This window comes from Apodemus sylvaticus, chromosome 18, assembly GCF_947179515.1.
Source record: "Apodemus sylvaticus chromosome 18, mApoSyl1.1, whole genome shotgun sequence".
In the NCBI taxonomy this organism is placed as follows: domain Eukaryota; kingdom Metazoa; phylum Chordata; class Mammalia; order Rodentia; family Muridae; genus Apodemus; species Apodemus sylvaticus.
The window spans coordinates 62,180,172-62,194,645 of record NC_067489.1 but is presented as its reverse complement, the minus strand read 5'-3'; the positions used below and the strand labels follow the sequence as shown (position 1 = coordinate 62,194,645).

General features: G+C 42.7%; 1 protein-coding gene and 1 non-coding gene across 2 annotated transcripts in view; one reads left to right on the top strand and one right to left on the bottom strand.

The window, feature by feature from the left end:
- The window catches only part of Cpe (carboxypeptidase E), a 100,628-nt gene extending 87,459 nt beyond the window's left edge, over positions 1-13,169 (top strand). Inside the window, exons 6-9 of the mRNA XM_052162532.1 lie at positions 1,398-1,537; positions 7,519-7,618; positions 10,696-10,814; positions 12,501-13,169. Of these exons, the coding sequence (XP_052018492.1) occupies positions 1,398-1,537; positions 7,519-7,618; positions 10,696-10,814; positions 12,501-12,599 (458 nt within the window). The 3' untranslated portion in view covers positions 12,600-13,169. The remainder of the gene's footprint in view (positions 1-1,397; positions 1,538-7,518; positions 7,619-10,695; positions 10,815-12,500) is intronic.
- An 806-nt stretch (positions 13,170-13,975) lies between these two features.
- On the bottom strand, positions 13,976-14,048 carry Trnak-cuu (transfer RNA lysine (anticodon CUU)). The gene has a single exon. It is a non-coding gene; the product is annotated as a tRNA-Lys (tRNA).
- Positions 14,049-14,474: the final 426 nt, after the last annotated feature.

Below are 14,474 nucleotides of genomic sequence, written 5' to 3'. Positions count from 1 at the left end.
AAGCAGCAGAGGGGAAGGAGAGTTTATCTGGGTTACAAGTCCAGGTCCATTATGGTGGGAAGTCAAGGCAGGGCTTAGAATACACATCCACAGTCAGGAGCAGAGAGGGGCATCAACCTTGGCCACATGTATTGGGTAAAGGGCCCAGATGTTAAGTGACAGGAAAGTCTTCTCTCTGTTAGAGAAGAGGGTCATCTTGTGTTGTTCCATTGGCTCTTGGATACCAAGAGGTCCTGGAGCTCTAACCACGCAGCTCTTAGCCACTCTACAGGAAAGAGGCAACTGTGGACTCCTACTAGCCAACACATCAAATTGAATGTGGGTCGTCTGGCTCCAGGAAAGCAGTCTTCTGGGCAACAACATCCCCAGTGATGATAATCTAATTAAAATTACTCTGAGTGTCAAATCTACTCTGTGGTCTAGTTTGCAGTATAACTAACATTACATCTAATATGAAGTAAATGTGCCATGTTTATTGCTTTAATATATGATATAATTAAGAGCTTACTAAGAGTCCGAATCCCTCAGGAACACAGTTGGAGTTGGGTTTAGGAAAGAACTGCATGCCATATCATCTCAGGAGACTCCTCTAGTTCCTGCCTTACAGGAAGGCAGTTTAGAGGGATGCATTTTTCTTTACTAGGCCAAGGGATACAGTCTCTCAGCTTGTTTTTCTTGAAGTCTATTAAGCACTGTACAATGTGGATGTCGTCTGCTTTTGTTCCCACCCTACAACATGGATGCATTGAGCTAAATGACCATTTAAGACACAGGATTTTGTACTTTTAAAACAAAAGCCTCTCAAGAGTGTTTTCTGTTCCCCACGGGAAGCCATTTCTGTGTAGACTCCTGCAGGTTCCTTCAGTGCACGGATTGGTCAGTCTTTTTTTTTTTTTATTCCATGTATTCTTTATTTACATATCGAATGATTTCCCCTTTTCTGGGTCCCCACTCCCCACAAGTCCCATAAGCCTTCTTCCCTCCCCTTGTTCCTCCATCCACTCCTTCTCACTTCCCTGTTCTGGAATTCCCCTATACTGTTGCATTGAGTCTTTCCAGAACCAGGGGCCACTCCTCTGTTCTTTTTGGACATCATTTAATATGTGGATTATGTCTTGGGTATTCTAAGTTTCTAGGCTAATATCCACTTATTAGTGAGTGCATACCATGACTGATCTTTTGAGACTGGGTTACCTCACTTAGTATGATGTTCTCCAGCTCCATCCATTTGTCTATGAATTTCATGAATTCATTGTTTCTAATGGCTGAATAGTACTCCATTGTGTAAATATACCATTGGTCAGTCTTTTAATGAAGGCCTTAGATTATCAGAAGGGCCTGTGTAGACTTGGAGCCATTGTATATACATACTGATTCTTTGTTTGGTGCTTGGGCAGGAATGCAAGACTTCAATTACCTGAGCAGCAACTGCTTCGAGATCACTGTGGAGCTTAGCTGTGAGAAGTTCCCACCTGAAGAGACTCTCAAAAGCTACTGGGAAGATAACAAAAACTCCCTCATCAGCTACATGGAGCAGGTAAAACGCAGTATCCAGCATCGGCTGATGTAGCAGTCTTTAACCCTGCTGTATAACAGACTCATCAAAGGGGTTCTGTTGGGGGGGGGGATCATCTGAATGAAGGTGCCAATATGGGAAACAGGCTTCCGTAGTTTCCGAATTAGACTTTTATTTGATAAAATCTTATGGTTTATGACTGCTCCCTAAGAAACGACTACACTAGAGAGCTGTCAAATGAGACATCTTAGTTTCCTTTATTCATACTGTGCTAAGCAGGAATAATCTTAAGACGCTCTCTTAGCTGATCACAGGGCCTTTGAAGTGTCCCAGACAGGTCCTGGATATGAGCAAGGTGAATGGGTCACGCAGCAATGAGACTGCTGCCTGAGTGGTTCTCCTGGATTTTGTGCTCCCAATGCTTCTCCTACCTCTCACTAGACTCCTGTGGATCTCAGGTGAAGATTTACTGAGCCCGTAGTATTTCTCAGAGATTGTTCTGAATATTTTCCACATAAATTTATGCATAGGATCCTTACAGCAGTTCTACAAATCACCCGAGACCACCAACATTACTCTCATCTATGAATTAGACAAAGAATCTGAGACCTAAGAAGTTGATTGGTTTTGCTAGGTTATGCACTAAAGACTTTAATCCAGAAAGTCTTCTTCTAAAATCTCCTTCCTTGTTGTAACTGTTTCTCAAGACAAAATCTTTATCAGAGTTGACTACATAGCCACTGTCATACGTTGGTATAGAAGTTCAGGGCACCGTACATTCTGTCAAAATTAAATTTGACCTACCTGCTCAGGCTTGGTCTTAGCATTTCTGTTCCCTCTCTAGTGTATGTAGATGTTGGTGCCAGGGATAAATAGTGGAGAGAACAAGGGACATCACTCCTTGCCTGCAGTGACTCATCTGTTTTCAGATTCTATTCTGTATGTGACCCCTTTTACCTACAGTTTGCTAGAATGATGTTTGTTTTATTCCCCCAAAGAGCCTGGACCAATCAAACTGCCTCACCGTAAACAAATATTCTTAAAAATCATATAGCTGTCATCCTAGTGTCATTTTTGTTGCTGTGACTAAACACCCCAATACACCAATGTAGGAGAGAGTTTATTTTGGCTCAGAGTTCCAGGTCATAGCACATTGCTGTGAGGAAGTCAGTGGGACAGAAGTTGAAGCAGCCACTCACATCTACAGTCACAAGCAGAGAAAGAACGGGTGCAGGTCAGGAGAATGGATGCATGCATCTGTATGTAGGTCAGGAGAATGGGTGGATGCATCTGTGTGTAGGTCAGGAAATGGGTGGATGCATCTGTGTGTAGGTCAGGAGAATGGACACATGCATCTGTATGTAGGTCAGGAGAATGGGTGGATGCATCTGTGTGTAGGTCAGGAAATGAGTGGATGAATCTGTTTGTAGGTCAGGAGAATGGATGCATGCATCTGTATATAGGTCAGGAAATGGGTGGATGCATCTGTATGTAGGTTAGGAGAATGGATGCATGCATCTGTGTGTAGGTCAGGAGAATGGATGGATGCATCTGTGTATAGGTCAGGAGAACGGGTGGATGCATCTGTGTGTAGGTCAGGAGAATGGATGCATGCATCTGTGTGGAGTCCAGCTTCTTCAGTCTTACAGAATCCGGGATCTAAGCCTATTGGATAGTCCCACTTTTAGTCTGGGATTTCTTAAATCAATATGGTTAATTAATTAATACAATCAAGAAAACCTAGCAGAGTCATACCCATAGGCCAACCTGATCTGGGCAATCTCTTATTAAGACTCTTCCCAGCTCATACTACATTGTATCAAGTTGACAATTGAAGCTAATAATCACAGTGATTTATGAATGGAAATACATATGGAAATCTACAAATAAAACCAATGCTTAAGTTTGTTTGTTCTCTTTGAAACAAGCTCTTACACTGTAGGCTGGCTAGCCTGAAACTCACTAAGCAGACCAGGTTCGTCTGAAACTCTGCCTCTGCCTCCCAAGTGATGGAATTAAAGTTGTGCATCACCCGTGTTCTAAAACAGAGGTTCTCAACCTGTGGGGTGTGAGCCCTTTGGTTGTGTCAAATAACCTTTCACAGAAGTTGCATAGCAGATATTTACATTATGACTCACAACAGTAGCAAAATTACAGATATGAAATAGCACTGGAACATTTTTAAATTTAAATTATTATTTTTACTTATTCACTTTACATCCTGCTCACTGCCCCTCCCTGTCAGAAGATGCTTTCCTGACACAGCATCTAGATCTTATTTGTCCATTTTTTCCCAATAGAAATATATAAAGCTACTTTTGTATCCCAGCTACTCTGGGAGGTATTGGTTTTAGAGAACTTCTTCCAGAAGAGTCTGAAGTAGTGAGGTCATAAATGAGAGTCCCTAGCCTCGGGAGGCTGTAAATGCTGAAATAAAGTTTAACTACAAGGATAACTACAATGGCCAGGCACAGAGGGGTCCTTAACTCTGTCATAGGAGTTTAGAAAAAAAGATTTCCTAATGAACCAAAAGATTGGTTAATACCAATAAGATCATCTCCTTGACCAACAGTTAAAAAACAGGTTCAGCTGATGCTTAATTGTTTTTCTTTCTTTTTGTTTTTGGGAAAAATTACAATACAAAACTAAATAAACCACAAATCATTGTATTGGAAAGAGAATATTTGCTCTTTTAATGATGATGAGTCCTTTGATGATGGAGAGGAACTGGGAGCAGAGGGGCTGGAGTCCTGGTTTCAGGCCCCATGGAAGGGAATTTGCTCCTGTCTGGTATCTGTGGTACAAGCTGTGTAGAAACAGGAAGAGGTCTTTATGATGAAAGCTCTCAGACTGTGCCACAAACACTTTAGCTTAGGAATGAAGGGCTGAAGATCAATCATGAAGGTTGCCAGAGGTTTCCTGCTGTAATCGCTTTCTTGACACTTGTATTGATTAGGGATTGAACATCTGGGCCTGAAGTCTAAGTAAGGCCTAGGTTCCACCTCCTGCCAAATAGGTGGTTTGGTTTAATTCTGTCACCGGTGGGGAGGACATCTGCAGAGCTCTAACTGGGGGGTTTGCAGGAACTAGAATTGTAAAGCCCATTAGAGTCAGTGGTTTGTTAAGAAATGCTCCCCATTCAATAGCTTTGGAAAAGTCTAGTTCTCAAAAATCCTCAAGGAATGTCGGAGACCGCTTCATGGATCACTCAAATCAAACCCATCTAAGGATCCTGTGAGTTCCTGCAGGGAATCCTCCACAGCCCACAGTGCACAAGCTCTTTGGATGACCCAACACTACAGGGGTGTTTAAGGGTGCCTGATCCAAACAGACTTTAGAAGTCCCAGAGCATTTGCCTTTGTATGCTGGGGAATGGAAATGTCCTGAAATCTGGAGAGAGATTAGCGTGGGTGGGTCAAGAGCAGGAAAACAGCTCTCCAGGGCACAGTGAAGTCAGAGCTTCTGGGACTTTCTTCGCAAAAGCCATAAAGTGACAGAGGGTCTATTCAGTTATGACTGCTAGGAACATGTCTTCTGGTATTTATTGCCGCAGCAGAAGTTTTCAAACAGAAAAGTTTCTACATTGGAAAAAGAATCATACATTTTAAAGAAAAGTAAAAACATTGACATACTAGAAATTTACTCATAATTAATGTATAAGAAGAAAATGTTTGAAGGCAGGAGGATATCAGTGCAGACCTGGTTTACATAGAGTTTTCCAGGCCAGACAGGGTACATAGTGAGACTCTGTCTAGAGAAAAAAACGAGAATTTAATTAAATATCGTCTTCAGCTTTGGTGGTTGGCGAGAGGTTTCAGCAGTTAAGAGTGCTTGCTGCTCTTAGAGAGGACCCAAGTTCCCTTTATCCACCCGCTAGCTCACAACTGCAGAACTTTACACACACACACACACACACACACACACACACACTAAATCTAAAAGGTGAAATGCATTTATTATTTAAATATTTATTTCACTGCATGTTCTAAGTCCTAAGCGGTACAAGCAGAAAAAGTCACGGACTTTAACTCACCATATTTATAGACTAATCACATTCCTGTTGTGATTGCCTTATCTATGAAGATATCCATGATTTTCCAAGGATAAGTCAATTTAAAAGTTTCATGTTTGTTTGAAGCTTCACAAAAATGTGTGCTGTCGAGACAACAGTATCTCATGACGAGCAAGTAGCCCTCAGTGAACAATCTCTCTCTTGCAAGCTCGGTGCATCTTGAATTTTGTTTATCAGCTCTTAACAAAAATCCCTCAACCCAGTAAGAAAACTTCAGATTTGTGACACGTGGTTTCCTGTGATCCCTGCATACATTCCCCTGTCTACAGTCTGTCTGATCAGGAATGGCTGGCTCACCTGTCCATCTCGAAACCCCGCCTCTCTCATTCCTGCCTCCCACTGACCGGTCTTCAGCATTTCAATTTTGCTTCGCTGGTTCAGAAGAAGGCCCTAAACAAAAACTTATTCTCCTCTCCCTAAACTAGTTGCCGTCAAAATGGCCACTCACTATTTCTGACATGTACAGCCTAGAAATTGCTCTTAGAGGAAAAAAAAAAAAAAAACTCAATACATACTTTTATTTAGAACTCCAGAGAAAAAGAAATGCAAAACTTATTACTGAGAACCTGGGCATTTCACTGAAAAAATATGCATGACTGGCAAGCTTACACTTCAAAAGTAAAAGGGTGCCTGGGATTTATTCTATGTTCTGCAGGAAAATATTTCAATTTCTCAGGAGCAAAAGGAATCTCACTTTCTTTACTTGAGACAAGGTCTCCTGTATGCCAGGCTGGCCTTTTCTGAATTCCCTTTGATTCTTATCAGACATCTCCATCTGACTCCGTCTCTTCCCATCTGGGACCACAGGTGTGTACCACTGAGAACACAGGTGTGTACCACTGAGAACACAGGTGTGTACCACTATGCCCACTTTATGCGCTGCTGCTGGAGACCGAGCCTAGAGTTTCAGATACGAAGATATCAAATAATTAAGGACTTACATCTGATACCCTGAAGGTCTCAGATTTGAATTGGTCTGGGGAGACGGCAGTTGGTAAAATGTCAGGGAAGCATCATGCCCGGAGTTTGGTTCTTTAGCACCTGTGTCAAACGCAGCATTACTGGCACAGCCATGGAGGTCCTCAGAGCTCACTGACTAATCACTGCAGCCAACCGGGAGCGCCGGGTTCAGTGAGAAATTCTGTCTCAAAATATAAAATGGAACACACTAGGGGAGGAAGACATTTGATGTAGACCTCTGTCCTCCACAGGGCTCTGTTTTTGCTCACATGCGTCTGTAGGAATGTACCTGTATACAAGCTTTATAAGTCATCTTATAAAGATTATAAAAGCCGTTTTGTAGCTCCGATCACAGTAATTAATTGCTGACTTAATTCAGAGAGATTATTCTCACGAGCGACCTTTCCCTTTCCTTCCTTAATTGGTATCCAATTTTCAGTCTTGGAGTTTCCTGATCTGTCACGCCCTTGTATTCAGTTCAGACCGTGTTGTTAATGAGCTTGATGCTAACGTAGGCCCAGCTCAGATCTTTTTATCCAGCTCAGCGAGTGTTTATAGGCTGTGGCATACTGGTCAACTCAGAGCTAAAAAAACGTGTGTATAGATGACCTTATTTGAAAGAGAGAGGGGGAGGGGAGGAGAGGAGAAGGGAGAGGAAGAGAGGGGAGGCTAAAACTTCACAAACACAACAGACTTTTATTCTTTTCTTTTTTGTTATTCAGAATGTCCTTCAAAATCCGTGTTTTGCATAGAACATGACATTCATTCTCAGAAGGCGACTTCTCATTTCTTTGACAAAAAGCCCAGAAAAGAATAAACACAAACATTCAGTGGTGGTTTGTGCCTGTTCTGTTTCTTAGATAATGAGGCTCTACCATGCATTGCTAGAAAACAGGTTATACTTGACATGAAGTGCATTTTTAAATCCGTTTCTATTGTAATTTTTTCTGGCTGTCTTTGACCTTTACAGATACACCGAGGTGTTAAAGGATTTGTCCGTGACCTTCAAGGTAACCCGATTGCCAATGCAACCATCTCCGTGGACGGGATAGACCATGACGTCACCTCGGGTGGGTATTATTTTCTTTTAGGGATTTTTTTTTTTTGCCTTGATCTGGAGGCAAGTATTATGAAAATTAACATAACCACCAATTTATCATAATTATTATTTTTATAGTAATTCTGCGTATAGCAGTAATTGCTTCATCTGCCTTTACTCCGACTCTGCCCCCAATTCCACATGGTTCTGAGACAACAGTGAAGTCTAGGATGTTTCCAGCCAGCAGGTGGCACCCTTTACCCAGAGCGCGGTTGTAAGCTGCCCTGCTGCTGGGAGCAGCTAAGGTTAAACTCTAGCCTGTGTCTGGGTCTCCTTATGCATTTCTATTAAGCTCATTTTCCTTTAACCACCACCCACTGGAATCCCTGCAGCCAGATAACAAAAACAGTAACAAGAACACTCTTCTTAGTCTTTAGAATTATTTAACATTTCACTTACTTTCTAAAGCCTTATTGTCCTCTTAAACTCATTTATACACGTATTCAGCAATATTCTTCACTATCCCGCCAAGTTTCGGGATGCTTTTCCAGCCAGCACTCTAGAACCCATGCCAACATCCTACCCTCTTTACCCCTAGCAAGGGGAGGACGCAAGCCTAATGCCCCCTGGTCACAGGATATTGTTCCGCTGACTCTGGAAATGCTATTTTTCTCTGTATCCCATGAGGCAAAAAAACATGGGAGAAATCTAATCCTAGAAAGGAATAAAACGGAGACTTGTATGTTACCGCTCTGAAGGGAAAGGTGTCGCGGAGTCAGGAGGCAAGGAATACTAGAGCCGCCCTGCACAGCGAGCCTCGCACAAGGCATTTATTGGGAAAGACACAGAGGGTGGCTGCCTCTGCTTGAGCGAGAAGCAGCAGGGAATGGAGCAGGAGACAAATTATATATGGTTCTGGGGATGACCGGAGGAGGATTTTTTCGGGGAGGGGAAAGAGGAGCTTTTTTTTTTATTTTTATTTTTTTTATTTGATATATTTTTTATTTACATTTCAAATGATTTCCCCTTTCCTAGCCCCCCCCCCCACTCCCCGAAAGTCCCGTAAGCCCCCTTCTCTCCCTCTGTCCTCCCACCCACCCCTTCCCACTTCCCCGTTCTGGTTTTGCTGAATACTGCTTCACTGAGTCTTTCCAGAACAAGGGGCCACTCTTCCTTTCTTCTTGTACCTCATTTGATGTGTGGATTATGTTTTGGGTATTCCAGTTTTCTAGGTTAATATCCACTTATTAGTGAGTGCACACCATGATTCACCTTTTGAGACTGGGTTACCTCACTTAGTATGATGTTCTCTAGCTCCATCCATTTGCCTAAGAATTTCATGAATTCATTGTTTCTAATGGCTGAATAGTACTCCATTGTGTAGATATACCACATTTTTTGCATCCACTCTCCTGTTGAGGGATACCTGGGTTCTTTCCAGCATCTGGCAATTATAAATAGGGCTGCTATGAACATAGTAGAACATGTATCCTTATTACATGGTGGGGAATCCTCTGGGTATATGCCCAGGAGTGGTATAGCAGGATCTTCTGGAAGTGAGGTGCCCAGTTTTCGGAGGAACCGCCAGACTGCTTTCCAGAGTGGTTGTACCAATTTGCAACCCCACCAGCAGTGGAGGAGTGTTCGAAAAGGAGCTTTTTAGGGTGGGGATTGGTGAGATTTAAAGTCCGGGTTTTGGTGGGCGGAGCAAACCCTGGAAGGGGGCGTGAACCTTTTACCCTACAGTTTGCATTGTAAGAATGCTGTCTGTGTTTTTGTTTGTTTGTTTGTTTTGTTTCGTTTTTTTTGTTTTTTTTTTGTTTTTTTTTTTTGGTGAGCGGACGGCCCTAAGACTATAAATGAACACTAGCATAGGAATAAAGCCAAGCGTGCTGCCCTGCAAGCCCAGCGATGCTTCAGGAGAGGGAGACGGTGGATAAAGGGGTCCCGGAAAATTGCCCTTGTGACCGGCCGAGCAGTGGTGGCACAGGCTTTAATCCCAGCAACTGGGAGGCAGAGGCAGGTGGTCTACAGAGTGAGTACCAGGACAGCCCCCTTGTGAGTGAATGATTGGATTTGGCAGCATAGAGACTCTTGACTGAATCTCTATCAACCGAGGGGTTGGTGTGAGCCCAGGCAAGACTAGGGGGGCAGCCTTTAGAGGTGGAAACTATTAACATGTTCAGGACATTTTGCTGTAAGGCACAGGTGAGGGGGTGTGTTAGACGCACAGGCAAAATGGAGAGCGTGAACTGGCCACCAGGAGCTTTGTTTGTCAGTGCTGGCCGGAAGCCTTAGAGGCCTCGGCGGCACCTGGAGGGGGTTAGGCATGCAGAACCCAGGCCTCACTTCTGAGCTAGCCTGGCAGAGTTTGCATTTTGCCAACTTTTCTATTTGACACGCAGCCGAGTATGGGAAGAACTGACGTAGACAACGGGAGACCGGTGGACCAGAGAGGCAGACAGGAAAGCGACCATGATCAACATGAACCAGGAAGGTGTTTAGGGACTGAAAACTGGTCACCAGGGCCGGTGTTCGCCCCAGCTTCTTGACAGCCATATTGGTTGTATAGCAGAGTACAGAGTTGGAAAATATAAGACCCATGTGTGAGCTCAGTGTAGGGGACCAGGGGACCCGACTTATGTTTAGGAGAAACCTAGGGGGCTGAAAAGAAACTAAACCACAGCTCAGCTTAAGAATTCCAGACTCAGTTAACGAACGGCACTGCAGACCAATGCCGTGTAAGTCTTCAGAAGTTGAAATTACTGAGAAGGACCCAAGGGATTCTAATGAGGCTCTCTTGGGGGCTATGCTTGGTGAAACATTGATCTAGAAGATTCTTGGGACCTGTTCTTTACCTGGCAAGAACAAAAATGCAGTACCCAGGGGATCCTTGCCACTTGGGGATTTTATGGGACTGAGAGACTCATATATTATAGGGTTTATTAAATATTGGCATGGCTGCCTGTGACTTGGCTTGTGGAGGGAGACATTTGCACTCTTTCTCCTAGAATGCCTTCAGAGTAAGGACTCACTGGAAGTCAGTCTTTAGATGGTGTAACTGGCCTTTCCCACACGTGCCTAGCTTTGAGGTTCTGTTTCCTACAGCTAAGGATGGGGACTACTGGCGACTGCTCACTCCTGGAAACTATAAACTCACGGCTTCCGCTCCTGGCTACCTGGCGATCACAAAGAAAGTGGCCGTTCCTTTCAGTCCTGCTGTTGGGGTAAGTATTCATAAAAGGAGCTGGGAATAATTACTCAGTACTTGACACCTTACCAGAGAAATTTATAGTTAACCTTCACTATAGCCTTACAAGGTAGGTAGCATGATTCTCTCCACTTAGCAGATGAGAAAACTGAGGTCTAATAAAGTTAGGTGACTTTATGGTCTCTGCCTTTGAAGAGATTCACAGGAATACAAAATTAGACTTAAAATGTTAATTTTTTTATTTCTAACTTTGATTTCAATATAAATGGGATTCTTTTCTAGTTAACTTCCCCTCTCTTGCACCCCTCTAAAATATAGCGCCTTACTCAATATATATTAGAAAAATGCCAGAAGACAATTTTAGGCATTTAACTAACCATTTGTTAGGAATGCACAATGACTGTTGGGACCATGACTCAACAGGGAAGCACTTGTTCCCCAAGTGTGAGGGGCAACCAGGGTTCTAGCCTCACACCCAAGAGAATCTCCCTCGGATGTGGCAGCCACCTGAGGTCCATGCCCAGTAGGCATGGCAGCCCACCTGGAATCCAGCTCTAGAAGGCAGAGTTGTGGGATTCTCGGCAAGGCGCCAGCTAGATTAATATATCAGCTAACTCTAGACCCTGCTCCAGAGGATATGGTAGAGAGTGATAGGAGACTACAGCCATCACCTCAGACTGTAAGGTAGTCTGAAGAATTCCTGAGGAAAAGACTTGCTTAAGGAAACATCACTGTAATTTTGTTTATGTACCAGGAACTCAAAGTACAAATAGCTATTGTGTGTGCATGTGTGTGTGTGCTTGTGGTGCACACATGTGACTATGCCCCAGACTTGCTGAGCAACGGTTCTCGCCACTGAGCAGTCCTCCATCTCCAAACATTTTGGTTTTGCAAACAAAAGATCTTGAGTTTCAAAAATGGTTTATTCAATTTAACTGTGTATTACATTGTACATGTGCATGAGGCTGTGTACTGTGAAAGGGAGGAAGCAGATTTAGTCAGGGAACCCTGGAAACAAGGTAGCTCCAGGCACAGCCAGGGACAGGTTCAACTCTTCCCTCCCTTAATATTTCAAAACGTCTGCAGATGTAGTGAGTATATGCAAATAAGCAGATATTAAAGTAAGCATATAAAGGGACATCTAGTTCCAACTGATATGGGAGACTGAGGAGGACAGGGTCAGGGTTGTGGCTGGAACAGCCTTTTATGTAGGTCTGTGTAGAGTCTCCATAAACTAGATGGAGACGCCTCCAGGCTTGAACTCACCAGGGCAGGAGCTTCCATATGAAATTTTGAGGGTGTCTTTAATAAATTCATGGTCTGCAAAACAGTACTTTGTAGATGAGTCACCAATACATTGAGCTGTATTCTATTAGTCCAACCCCCCCCCCCCCATCAGGACAAAACTCATGGCTGATAGGTACAGCTCATGAGAAAAAGGACTGTCCGCAGTGGGGCGGGGGCAGGCATGGATTTTACAAAACAAAAGCTGTTTTGAAGTTATTTGGTTTAAGCCCTTTCCAAGAAGAACTGTCTTCTGAATTTTGTACCTACAAAACTATATTTCATTTGTCACAGATTAAAAAAAAAGCTCCTTTAATTCAGGTGGCTAGATTGAACCTATTCTACTGTACAAGCTACAACCACCTTTTTTAATTGTATAAGAGACTTGATAGCAATGTGTTCTGGTTTTCTTCTTCAGGTGGACTTTGAGCTGGAGTCTTTCTCTGAAAGGAAGGAGGAGGAGAAGGAAGAATTGATGGAGTGGTGGAAAATGATGTCAGAGACTTTGAATTTTTAAGAAAGGCTTCTAACTAATTGCTTTAATCTCTCTATAGACTGTTGTAAGATGCAATGTGGCTCTTTTATTTTAGGTTGTGTGCAGTTAATATTTAATATTGATTTATTTTTGATCATTTAAGTAGTAGTTGGTAATCACTTAAATACACTCAGACAGAAATATAATGTCTGGATCTACTTCATTCTTACATTAACATTCGCTTTAAAATCTAGCAAAGCTCTTTTAATGTAATTGGTGACAATGTCACATGACAGATGCCACGAGCAAGTCAACCGACGTAGCTTGGATCTGTGACCACTGTACTGCGAGAATCACATAGTTCCATATAAGTTGTCCTCAGTCTCTTGTGCTGATTCACTGTATAAGCATGATCTGATAATGCACTTCTGATGGGAAGAGAATGTTTGTGCTTTTCAAAGGGGCTCCGAACAGAATGAAAACCTAGTTCTTGTGTGTACTTTGAAGAATGGAATTATCTTAGTTAGCCTGTTAATGCCACTTCAGAGTTTGGGGTTTTGTATTGATTGCAGATTGGCCCAGAATTGCATTCTGAATGAATAAAGGTTTAAAAAAAAATCCCATGGTGTGCATTTTCTTTATGACATTTTTGGTCTAATATTGTAGTTTCATGGTAAAAAAAAAATAAGTCCTTGTACAATGGCTTCTTTTTTACTTAACTTCTGTTGCAGGATTTTCCCTGTCCAATCACATTAGGGCAGTGGGAGGCCTGTGATTGGACAGAAAAAAGGGAGGTAGAGCTAAGAGTTACAGAGACAGAGTGTGTGTCAGGACAGAGGAGAAGCCAAAATGGAGGCAGATGGACAGGAAGAAGATCCTGATTCCACATAGTTTTAACAGCCACAAGTAGCTATGATTTCACAAGGTTAGAAATATTGGGACAAAGCTTTTATCATGAAATTACTATATTGGCATCTTGTAAACTGTGATTTTATTTTAATTTTAATCTGATTGGTTAATTAAGCTTTAAGAGTCTTGATTCTACTGGATTACTGGGTATTGTGTTATATAACCGCGAAGTTGGTGGTTCCATTTAGTTACTGGAATGTGGGATCGCAAACTCCATGCGTTTATGGCTAAGGAAGAACTAGCAGCTCTTGGGACAAGTGAGCCAGAAGTTGTGGGGGCCAGCTCCAGAGAGTTGGCGGTGGCGGCAGGAGCACGAGAGTGTGGCCTGGCCCCTGGAGTGTTGGCGGGTTCATTTTTAATATTTCATGCAACAGATGGTACCCAATGTGGGGTTGGGCACAAGTCTACTAGAAATTTAAGATTATTAGCCTGAGAGAGTTTTATTTATTTATTTGTTTTTTGTTAAGTAACTAGGTGTACTCAAGTTTTGGGAGTTTAAACAAAGATGGCACCCATTATGGGGCTTGAACCCACAGCCCTGAGATTAAGAGTCTCATACTCTACCTACTGAGCTAGCTGGGCATTGAAAAAAAATTCATTGACAGCTGCATGCCAAGCAGCATTTTGGCTTTGAGGGCATTGCCATGTTGAATGAAAGACTCTGTTTCCATGGAGTGTTAAACAGAGATTTTACTTTTATAGTTAATTAGGTATATATGTGTGTCTGCATGTGGTTTTGTATACCCGAGTGGCTTGCAAACTTGGGAAGGCCTTCGGATTCCCTGAGACTAGACTTACAGGTAGTTGAAGATTCTGTGATGCAAATCTGCTTCTCTCAAGAGTGATAAGCACTCTCAAGTGCTGAGCCATCAATCACTGTAGTGCCGAGTCAACGGATTTTAGTGGGTCAGTTGTGGACATAGCCTTTATGTAAATATACACAGTTATTGTCTAAGTTGTGATGACTAACATGGAAGAACATATGGAGAAGTACAGAGCATCCTAGAT